This window comes from Gobio gobio, assembly GCF_949357685.1.
Source record: "Gobio gobio genome assembly, chromosome: 12".
Classification (NCBI taxonomy): Eukaryota; Metazoa; Chordata; class Actinopteri; order Cypriniformes; family Gobionidae; genus Gobio; species Gobio gobio.
The window spans coordinates 40,240,994-40,253,066 of record NC_137105.1 but is presented as its reverse complement, the minus strand read 5'-3'; the positions used below and the strand labels follow the sequence as shown (position 1 = coordinate 40,253,066).

At 42.4% G+C, this 12,073-nt stretch overlaps 1 protein-coding gene across 1 annotated transcript; it reads right to left on the bottom strand.

The window, feature by feature from the left end:
* Positions 1–2,530: 2,530 nt before the first annotated feature.
* On the bottom strand, positions 2,531–8,066 carry LOC307134773 (desmocollin 2-like protein; the record flags this gene model as incomplete). Its single annotated transcript, XM_079830770.1, has 4 exons — positions 6,040–8,066; positions 5,781–5,916; positions 5,396–5,581; positions 2,531–2,791 (listed from the first exon to the last, which is right to left on the bottom strand). The coding sequence occupies exons 3-4, from the start codon at positions 5,441–5,443 to the stop codon at positions 2,531–2,533; spliced, it is 309 nt and encodes a 102-aa protein (XP_079686896.1). The 5' UTR covers positions 5,444–5,581; positions 5,781–5,916; positions 6,040–8,066.
* Between the last annotated feature and the right edge of the window lie 4,007 nt (positions 8,067–12,073).

Genomic DNA, 12,073 nt, shown 5'->3' with positions numbered 1-12,073 from the left:
TTTTCATTAAACAGTAATAGCTTCCTCCTGTAAAAAATGATCTTATATGTTTTAATAAATGGCGCACATGACAAATTCAACCAGAGTACCTCTTTGTATTTAAGCTCCATGTCTTACTCTATTAATTCTCGAAATCCTACATTAGCTACAGCATATTCTGATGCGTTATTAATGAAATATGATCCCAGAACAGCGCCACCCTCAGGTGACTGTACCGACAGAGCACTGGACGTGTTGTGATCGGGCAGCAGTTTTCATTAAACGGTGAATATAGCTTATACTCCTGTAAAATGATATTGTATGTTTCAATAAATGGCGCACATGACAAATTGAACCAGAGTAGCTCTTTTGTATTTAGCCATAATCAGAAAGAATCAAAAGGAGCTTTATTACCATTTTTGCACACACAAGGAATTTGTTTTGGTGACAGAAGTTTCCAGTACACAGATACAACCACAGTACACAATAAAGAATAAAGATAAATGAATGAGATACACATATGCATAATAAACAAAAATAGACACATTTGTATGTACAGGTGTGCTATGGAACAGAATCCAATAGAATTAACAGGAAATGGAGTAAGAGGTTCTTGTCAAATAAATATTGCACATATTTATCATTGGAGGCATTTAACATGTCTTACTCTATATCTATTTAAAAGCACAGAGAAAGATGACATTAGATAACGTTTGCAGCTGAGATTTAATGATATGCAATTATATTACTTTATTAGAATTTGTAATATATTACCTGAAGATCAATTAATTTATTATTTTAAATATGATCAAAACCGAGCACATGGAGGCCAATAAAATTCATTCTCAAACTAAATCTTGCATTACAGCATTATCTGATGCGTTATTAATGAAATATGATCCCTGAACAGCGCCACCCTCAGGTGATAAATAATGTATGTAGCGACAGATCATACTGGACGTGTCATAACTGAACACACTCGTTCTCTAAGGAAATCGTGAATTACAGCACATTCTGACGGTGGTGGAGTTCTGGGGATCATATTTCCATTCGTGGTTAGAGAGTCGGACTTGCAACCCAAAGGTTGCGGGTTCGAGTCTCAGGTCCGGCAGGAATTGTCCATGGAGGGAGTGAATACCAGCGCTCTCCTCCACCCTCAATACCATGACTGAGGTGACCCTTGAGCAAGGCACCGAACTCGCAATTGCTCCCCGGGCGCCGCAGCAATATGGCTGCCCACTGATCCGGGTGTGGGTTCACTGTGTGTGTGTTCACTACTGTGTGTGTGCACTTGGATGGGTTAAATGCAGAGCACAAATTCCAAGTATGGGTCACCATACTTGGCCACACGTCACTTCACTTTCACTTTCATTTTTTTCACTTTCATGTAAATTATGAAATTAACACTAACAAAGATAAATAAATGCTTTATAAGTGCAGATCATTGTTAGTTCATGTTAACTAACGTAGTTAACTAATGTTAACTGATGAACCTTATTAAAGTATATATAAGTGTTACCCTTATTTCTTGTAACTGTGACAGTTTCATCTCAAAATGGCGACTTATTGCGATTATAGATTCACATCTAAGAAATGCAAGATTATATTTCACAATTTAGATTTTGTTTTTGTTTACAAATATAGCTTCACATCTCATAATTGCGACTTTCTGCCTCATAATCGTAACTTTATATCTCACAATTGACCTATCGGTAAGCCCTTAGTTACTGTTGCTAACTCGGACAAACAAACAGAGTTGCTAACTGTCATACAAGAGAGAGTTCAAGAGAGACGAATGTACTCCAGCTCTTCCTGGAATGCCATTCAACAACATTTAGTGTTCAGAACATGTAGTGTCAGGTAGGACATGTTGATCATCAGAAAGATAGAAATGTTACCTCACAGCCCAAAATTCTGACAAAATCTTCTCTGAGGCCTCAAGCTATTTCTACCCAACCACACCCAACCAAATGGTCTTTCGTTAACAGCCAGGAAAAACACACGCCTATTCATAGAACAAAATGGTACGGTGTGTACTCACAAATACACAAACATTTCAGTTCTGCATGTGTGTGCTGTGCTGAACGTTCACAGATTATTAAGTTAATGACCTAAGTTTGATTCAAGTATGTGACAAAGTCCAGACTCACTCTCATCCACTGCTCTAATGGTTATGTTGTACTTGTCCTGGTGGACCAAAGGTGATTCTCTGTCTATAGTATTGGCTGTTTTCAGTTCTCCAGTGTTCTCCACCACAGTGATCCAGTTACCTGGGTCAGTCACCTTATAGTACCTTACACATAGATAGAATAGAAAAGTGAGAAAGCGCATTCAAAATATGGTATATCATACAATTACCTTACCATACTACACTAATTTATACTGATACCGTATAGAGACACTATAATTAAGCTGTTTTTAAGATTCCTTTCCCTGGGAGCATTTACATTAGGCATGTTCTTGCTAGTCAGAGCGCAGCAGAACAGAAGCTCAAAGACTATCTGAATGTGTACGGTGGTGCTTTAAAGAAAATTCAACAACACTCAGATCATCAGATAACATACTTTATTCCATTGCTGTTCTTGGTCTCTGGGTCCAGAGCTTTAAAGGTTCCAATGACGGTTCCATTGGGAACGTTCTCCTTGACTTTGAGATATAGAATGCCAGGGTTGAACTCTGGTCCTTCATCTTCATTTCCCACACTGAGCTCTAATGGCACAGAGAGCCAGGTGGTGTCAGTCCCAACCAGTGGAACCGCATTACGGGCAGTTATTTCTAGATTTATCACTGGGGTTTTCTCAAAATCCAATCCCTGAAAGAAAAGAAGAAGGGGAATAAGAACATTGAGAACTCACCAAAGCACATCTACACAAAACTAACTTATTCCCAAAAGCATCAATACTGTGAAGAGCTGTAAAAAGAACCTCAGAACCTATGTTTGCCTGCCTGGTGGATGTACTTTGAAGCCTGGATGCCAGCTGAATTTAGCCCCGCCCACAACATTTGAGGTCGGGAAGTTCGGTCAAGACTTGATCTGTTGTGGAGCAACTATGCTCGAACCAGAGCTGTTCGGACCAATCAAATTGTCAGGGCAGGCTTTATACGATGATGGACAGTAGCGTAACCATCGACTTCTCCAAAGAGTGCTTGGGTTGAATTTGTTTGAATATGAGAATGACGACGTCAGGCTAAAGTACTATTTTTACAACACCGGCAAATGTTGTTTACACTCATCTTCTTCTTCTACTTCTTCCAGCATGTATGCAGTTGAGTTCTGTTGACAACTATGCGTTTTTATTTTTATTTGTATTAAACCTTACAAACCTTCTTTTTGAACTAATCTTTAATATGACTCGGGAACAACAAGTTGTTTCAGAGCGCAATTAGTTCATTTTGTGTTGACCGCGCTTGCACAACATGCCATCGGTTCTGTTCAGGGGCCCGATCTTCGTACCTCGCTTAATACATCTAAGATGATTTGACAGATCCCAGATCTTTTAATCGTGATAACTGATCTCTGGCTAATTTGGTTCTTCAGACGAATTTGTGGATTGGATTAAAATATCTGGATTAAATGATCACAGATCACAGCGCGTTCTTGTGTTCCCTGAAGAGGGCAGATGCATCGATACTCGAAACCACGATCAGCAATGCAGCGATAGGCTGGCGTCAAGACAGCAACGTAATGACATCATATAATTAAAAAAGCCACCTGGCAAAAAAACTTGACAAATTATACAATAAAAACCCCACGAATTTCTGGACCTTTATAAGGAAACAGCCAAACCAACATAAAAGTTATGATAGATAAATGATAAATGATTTTAGTTTTTTTAACATGATTACCAATTATTTATATTCACGATTTTATACAGTATTTGTACACCCTTTACATTTTTATTTAAATGTTGTAATTTAATTTTTAATTCAATTTGGAGCAGATTTGTAACGTGACAGTATTAAAGTTTCTTAAGGGTCAAGATCAAATTCTCTGCATCTCTTGCGCTGCATCAAGCCATCCCATAATATCTGTCATCACTTAAATTAATGCACGGCTCAGAGTAACTGTACAACATGTGTGTAAACCTCCAATAAAATTATAAAGTAATTATTCCATCACAAATAAATTGCTCAATCAAGTGGCTGTGTCTATATTATTATACAACATTATAATATTAAATACATTCTCATATACATATACAATATAACATTTTTATATTATTATTATTATTTAAAATTATTATTATTGCCCCTGGTTCAGTAATGAACTCTTGTAATAAAGTAGCAGTGGCTGGGACAGATTTTAAGTATCACCTCAAGATGCGATCTAATCCTGTTTACATGAAATAAGCCTGCTCCTGAGCAGGTTTAAGCTTACGGACCTGTTACTATGACAGCAAGTCCAGGATGAGCTTCGAAGAACCAAACAATCCGAGATCATGTCAAATTGTCAACAATCAAATCCAGCTAACTGAGTTAGCGACGTACGAAGAACGGGCCCCAGGATCTTCTGCATTCAGCCTATGGGGCTGTGAGCTGGTGAACGAATGACTTGAACCTGAAGACTCGAGAGGCGAACTAATCTTTCCAGGTAACAGACATGATTAAATGTGTAGTGAGTGACAAAAAAAAAAGAACGACTCGGATTCGGAGCTGAGGTGAACTAACAGACTGCATTGCCTGAAGACCCAGCTAAGCAATTAATGAATAATTTCTTTCTTAAAGTCTGGCCTTGGCTGCATTAGCTTATAATTTATAATTTATTCCAAATGTGATCAACGTTTGCATAAATACTAGATGTATTGGGGAATTTAACATGTGGCATTTTAATTATATTTTACTGAAATGAATGAAATTACTTGAAAAAAAGATTTGTTCATTTTGATGAACGAGATTCAAAGATCCGAGTCCGTAAAATGATCCAAACTTCCCACTACTACCATGCGTCGCTCAACATACTATCCAATTACTATCCAATTGGTCTATCCAATTAAGTGCAGAGGCATTTCGGTTGAGACATGCCCCATAATCACAGCCCAATATTCTGAAGAATCTGAGTGTGAATCTGAGACAATCTGAGACAACGTCAGACTATGTACTTTGTATAACAGGGTGTGGTTGGACTGCACATGCATATCCAACACACAAGCATTTTCACACAGAGCCTTAAAATGGTGAGCTAACCCTGCAAAGCTGCTATAAATAAAACCAACACAACCCTGTCAGAGAGTGAACAAGAGCTGTCAAGATAATGATTATGACCCTCAGCGGAAGCTATCGCAACATGAACTTACTAGCAAAGTGCAAATTCTGCAAAAACGGATTCATCAAGGACATCTGGGGTTTATTTCTTGCCTAAAAGGTTATTTTCAGATGCTGGTAAATGTATTATTTTAATTCCTTTAAAAACATTCACCTTTATGACATACAGAAGCCCCTCGTTGGTTTTGGGGTCTGTCTCCATCCTGAATTGTCCACTCTCATTTCCTTTGGTGACCTCGAAGAGGGCCTTCCAGTTGGGGATGTTAACCAAATCCTTGTCTTCCACTGGAATCCTAGTAACTAACACATTTTATTGGTTCTCCTGGACATTGGCTTTGTACTGTTAAAAGAACATTTTGATTTTATTTATTCTTTAAACATCAGATACCACACTTTTCAACATACAGCCTGCCAGCTGTAGATGTTAAGTATGAAAATACCTCAAAATGATAGCTATACAGTAGTATTCATGTCCTGATTTGTTTAGTAGTTGACTTGTTTTGTTTTGTTATATTGTATAGACAATAAAAGGGCCCTACCAAGTTCTCTTTAAAAGGTAGGAGGGTTATCATTAACGTCCGTGATATTAATCATAACTGTTCCTCTGGTGAAGAGCCCACTAGGAGCGCCGGCCATATCTCTGATCTCTACCCCAACGTAGACTTTGTCTTGAGCCTGATAGGGAGGGGAAAAAAGATTATCATTTACAGTACATTATTCCCAGACTGTAAATACAACACAGAAAGATGTAGACTATAACACACTAAATCATGGATCTGTTAAATGATAGAAAAATACCTCTCTGTCTAAGGTGTTGGTTTTAGCAGTCAATTCTCCAGTTAAAGAATTATTGGAGAACATGTCAGTAGCGTTGAAGAGAGAAAACCTGATTGCCTGTGTCTTCAGTGTCCCCTCAGCTCCAAGCCTGTCTCCAGCATTTCACCATCTGCAAGTATAAGGACTGTGTCATTCAGGATCAGGATCACCGGACTCCCAAGAATTACTGCACAACTCACCTGCACTTCCATTCACTCTACTGGACTGCTCAATAAAACTTCACTAACCTGTACTTCTTGTCTCCGACCCTTCTGTACCGTAACAGAAGACCGGATAAGCACCAGTATGAGCACCCCGGATCACTTCCAAGCACTCGTGGACACTGTCCGTCGAGCACTTCCATCCAACCCACCAGCACCTCCACCAGCGATCACTTCCATCAACACCACCACTTCTCCTTCGTCACCCGTCTATGCCAGTCCCATGGCCAAACCGGCGCCCTTCTCTGGTTTGGCGGAGGACTGGATTCATTCTTCAGTGTTCGCTGGTCCTGGAGATGCAACCGCACATGTATCCCGTTCCAAGGTAGCCTTTATCCTGTCACAACTAAATGGCAAGGCGCTGCGCTGGGCAGAAACTCTTTGGACTCAGAATAATCCAATTGTACAGTCTATGTCCAGTTTCATCGCCCATTTCAAAGCGGTCTTCGGAAAGCCAGCCTGGGATGCCTCCATTGGTGAGCATATGTATCATTTGAAACAAAATAACATGTCTGTCAATGAGTATACCCTCCAGTTCAGGACACTGGCGGCCGCCAGCGGATGGAACGAGCAATCTCTGCTGACTACCTATCGTCAGGGACTGGATCCTCGTGTGCTCTTTTGAGAGCCTGGTCGAGCAACGCTTGGTGAAAGTACCACCATGCTATACCCCCTTCAGCGATGTCTTCTGCCCTCAGCGAGCCTCCAAGCTGCCTCCCCATCGGCCATGGGACTGTGCCATCAATCTGCTTCAGGGTGAGTCAGTGCCCCATGGTAAAATCTATCCTCTGTCACTTCCGGAGGAGAAGGCCATGGAGGAATACATCCAGGAGGCGCTCGACCAAGGATACATCCGCCTGTCCACTTCCCCTGATGCTTCCAGCTTCTTCTTCGAGGCCAAGAAGGACGGAGGCTTGCAGCCCTGCATAGATTACTGTGCCCTCAACAAAATCACAGTAAAATTCCGCTATCCCCTTCCTCTCATCCGAACAGCGCTGAAACATCTCCATGGTGCCACTGTTTTCACCAAGTTGGACCTCCGCAGCGCGTACAACCTAATCCAGATATGTGAGGGGGACGAGTGGAAGACGGCCTTTGTGACACCTACAGGACACTATGAGTATCTTGTCATGCCATATGGACTCCGTGTTCCAAGATTTTATCCATGAGGTTCTCCGGGAGTTCCTCCACAGGTTTGTACAGGTGTACATCGACGACATCCTGATATACTCCCGGAGCCTGGCCAAACATCGCCATCATGTTGCGGAGGTCCTGCAACGCCTAAGGGAGTTCCAGTTGTATCTCAAGGCAGAGAAATGCTCCTTCCATCAGCCCTCAGTGCAGTTCCTTGGATACAACAGCGACAGCAGTGGCATCCGGATGGACGAGGAGAAGGTGGAGGTCATCAGGAACTGGCCCACTCCCACAACCATCAAGTTCAGAGATTCCTAGGATTCGCTAACTTCTATCGGCGTTTTATTCACAACTACAGTCTCATTTCATGCCCCCTGACTCCTCTCCTCCGCAGTAAGCCCAAGTCTCTGTGCTGGAACTCCACGGCCACGAAGGCCTTCGAGGACCTCAAGGAAGCCTTCACGTCTGCTCCCCTCCTAGTGCATCCAGACCCCACTAAGCCCTTCGTTGTTGAGGTAGACGCGTCTACCACAGGAGTGGGAGCAGTGCTCTCACAGCAGCAGGGGACCCCAAGTAGACTCCATCCATGTGCCTTCTTCTCCCGCAAACTCAACCCGGTGGAGGTCAATTACGACATTGGCAACCGGGAGCTTCTCGCCATCAAGATGGCCCTGGAAGAGTGGAGGCATTGGTTGGAGGGTTCCCAACATCCGTTCCTGGTACTAACAGACCACAAGAATCTCGAGTACCTAAGGGATGCCAAGCAACTCAACCCCCGCCAGGCCTGCTGGGCACTGTTTTTTACTAGATTCAATTTTACCATTTCCTATCGCCCAGGACCTAAGAATGTGAAGGCGGATGCCCTTTCTCGTCTCTATAACCCTGAAGACAACTCCAAGAGGATGGAACCCATTCTTCCTGTGAAGCTGTTCGTGAGTCCCATCACCTGGTCTGAGGAAACATTGCCCTCCTCCAATGTCTCCACCAACACCCTGCCGGGTTGTCCACCAGGTTTGCAGTATATCTCACGGACAAGGCGCACTCCTCTCATCCACACGTCCCACACATCTTTGGCCACTGGCCACTCGGGGGGTCAATGAAACCCTCTCGCTGCTGAAGGAGCGCTTCTGGTGGCCCAACATGGCATCTGACGTCAGAAGGTACGTAAGAGGATTTAAGGAATGCACCATCTCAAAAAGCCCTCGACATCTTCCCTCCGGCAAACTCCATCCTCTGCCCATTCCCAACCGTACATGGTCACACCTAGGAGTAGACTTCATTGGAGTAATGTCACGGTCACGCCAGGCTCCCACGTCACACAATCACAGCGCACGCCTTCCCTTGAGTATTAATCACGCACACCTGCATCCCATCAGCACGGCAATCACCCACAGTACTAAAGACACGCACACACATTCACTGTCCGGTCTTTTTTGTAAAAGGTACTTAAGGCCGCAACATACTCCGCAAGAACTGCAAGAACCGAGAAAAAAGTTCTCGCTCCCAGGGCTGCGAGAACAAAATTACGTAATTTTGTTCTCTGAGCCCTGGTTTGGGAGTTGTCCGCTGATGAGATCCTCTGTCGTAAAAAGTGGAGATACCTTTGTGACAAATTCGTTAAAGCCAAGCGTCGTGTAAAGGAAAAGAAGAGTGGTGACCCTGGCGGAAGGAAATTAATCCCAGCACTGTACACCTTGTTACAGTGGCTCGACGTTCACATTAAACACCGTGAAACGACCACCAATTTGGATGTTTCACAAGTGTAAGCAATGGAGCACGATGGAGTGTGTGAATTTGTGAGTGAGAGAGACTGTGAGTAAAATATGTTAACAATGATTGTCATTCAATAATAATAATAATAATAATAAAAAATGCTACCATGATTGTCATACATTAATAACTTAGATAGGCTCATCCAAATAAACACTATGCTGAATATGCGTCAGATCTGTTTGATAGACACAAGTAAATTAACTGATTATGACTGGTCATAAAAGCGGACCCTCTACTACAAATATTCCATAAAGGAGTTTTGGATATTAAACTAGAGCCTGTAGTATCTAGTGATATGTGTAAACATAATGTTGTCATTAAAAAGTGCATATTAAAAGTAACTGATCAAAAAACACTTTATTATTTTGTTTTTGAGGAAATGGATTTAGTCCCAGAGGAAGGACTATCATTTACCCCTGTGAACCAGACTCCATTCCATGTCAACCACAGTTCCCAGCTCCTCACTATCAGCATGACAGACCTTGGGAGCTCAGTCCTTATCTTTCCATCCGATTTTCAAGCCCTAACCACACCTACACCACAACCACCAAGTCCTTGTGAATCAACTCCAGTTCCCACCCAACCTTCCACCATTCCACCATCTCCAACTTCACCTGCTGGTCCAGCTCCAAGGCCCAAGAACACTGCACTTGCAGCCCTTGACAAAAAAGAAGAACCGGGCGGGAAGCTGCATTGGAAGCTGGACTGCAGAGAAGGGATGCCATGCTGCAAATGATGGACCCCTGTGGCAGATATGTCCTGCATGTGGCAGATTTCATGAGGACACTGCCACCAGAAGTGCTGTCTGATTTTAAATGGAAATTGCAAAACTTGATGCACGAGACAGAGCAGAAAGTTGCCCTGCTTGGCAACAACATTGTGGAAATGTAAGTGCATTCTGGGGCTGCACAATACATCACAAATGTATTGTTATATTATTTATTGTTACAATATTATTAATCGCGTTATACATATCGCAAATAATTGTTTCGCAATACATTTTCCTGTAAAAGAGATTTTTTTTTCTTTTAAAACATAGAAAACATTCTTTTGAAGGCTTGATTGTGTTTGTGGGGTGCACTGTAACATGTGTTCATGCTTCATTTAAAAAAAAAAAATCATTATTTTTCATATATTTTACCTTTATTCTACACTGCTCTGTCCCTCCTTGTTAAACGGTTTGAAGCTTTCCGGGTTCTATGAAGCCAGTCCCTCAAAAATACGCAATGGGTTCAGATTGGTTAGCTGGCCCAGTGTGTTGTGATTCGCTAACCGCAGTGCACGTTTGTCGGAAACGTCACGCCCCTTACCTTTCCCGGTAGACTGTGCTTTGGGTAGTATTAGAAACAATGGCATCAATAAAACCATACCAATCTGAGCCCGAATCAGACCCAGAACATTTTAGTGAAGATGATCGAGCATAACCTGTTCAGTCCTCAAGAGTAAAGACTGCAAATCTATAGTGATCGCTACTGAATGGCACTGTTACTTTTGTATTTTTAGAACGTTTATAGCCAAATATCTGTTGCAAGAACTATTAACCCAAAACGAACACTAAACATTGGCTTTGCTAGTAAGTTAGCCAAATCACACACAGAACCATGTTTAGCATGCCTGTAGATAAAAAATACATAAAATCTCTAATCAAAGAATAATTTACACTAATGCCAAGTTTGCTGTTGAGATTTTAACGTTAGTGTTTGTAACGTTAGGTGTTCTTCGGATAACGTTAAGTATGAATAAGCTTTAAACAGACTGGTTTGCAGAACAGCGTTGTCATCTGTTTACTTCCTTGCTACAACGTACAATTAACCTATTACAGGAAAACACATCGATGAAAAATAAATCAAACTTACAGGTTGTGGCCCGTAAACAGCTTCTGTTTGTAAATCCAGCTTTCAGGACAAGCCGTGTGATTCCTGCATTGAACTCGCGAAGATTGTGGAAGTTTTCCTCCGTGAAATGTGCAGTGGGAGCCCCGCGCATGTCGTGCGTCCACACACTGGCAGTATGTGTCTCGCGCAGCTGACGTTGTGTGAATCCTGCATTGAACTCGCAAAGATTGTGGATGTTGTCCTCCGTGAGATGTGCAGCGGGAGCCGCGAGCCCATTGTGCATGAACCGCGGCTCATGAATTGCAAATACAGATGAATATTGTCCATTATGTCACATTTTCCAGTCTTCTCCTCCGACCCCTCTCTGTCTCGTGATTTATGATGGGCAGCATCTGCGACCTGCTCCCCTCGGTCTCATACACACGTGCATATAACATGCTGTATGTTAAACGCAGTGCAATGCACCCCCATCCCTAGGAAGGCTGAACAAAACAAGTACCCCAGACCTGCAATCCGGATGAAAATAACAGCGTTTCGTTGGCATTGCAGCAACACCACTCCAGCCTACTAACCACAACAGCGCCGCGATACAAAATGGCCTCGCCCTCCTTATTTACTATTCTCGGAGGAGGGGTTTATGTAAATATTGAGGCTGGTGATGTCACCAACCCTAGAGGAATGTCTGTAGTCGCCTACTGGCCGTTTGCTGTAGTCCTTAGAAATTGATTTCTTTAAAAGCAAATATCTAACTTTGCTTTAAACTTTGAACGTTGTAACTTTGCAGATGTTGATTATGCTCAAGCAGCAACATCACACGCTAGCTAAAGTTAGAATAGTGAAATTGTGGTTTACCACCCCTTTAAAGTCCAAATTACCAAAGATTAGTCCGAGTCCAGTCATCCTGTTTATTTCCTCTGGTTATTGTTGACACCCCTTCCGGATAATGTATTCTTGCCACAGCACAAATCCTTGAAGTGTCTAAAAGAAGTCACAGAAGTCTTTTCTTGTGACATGGGCTGCCCGAGATGCTCGGGCTCCTGACAATCGTCCTGG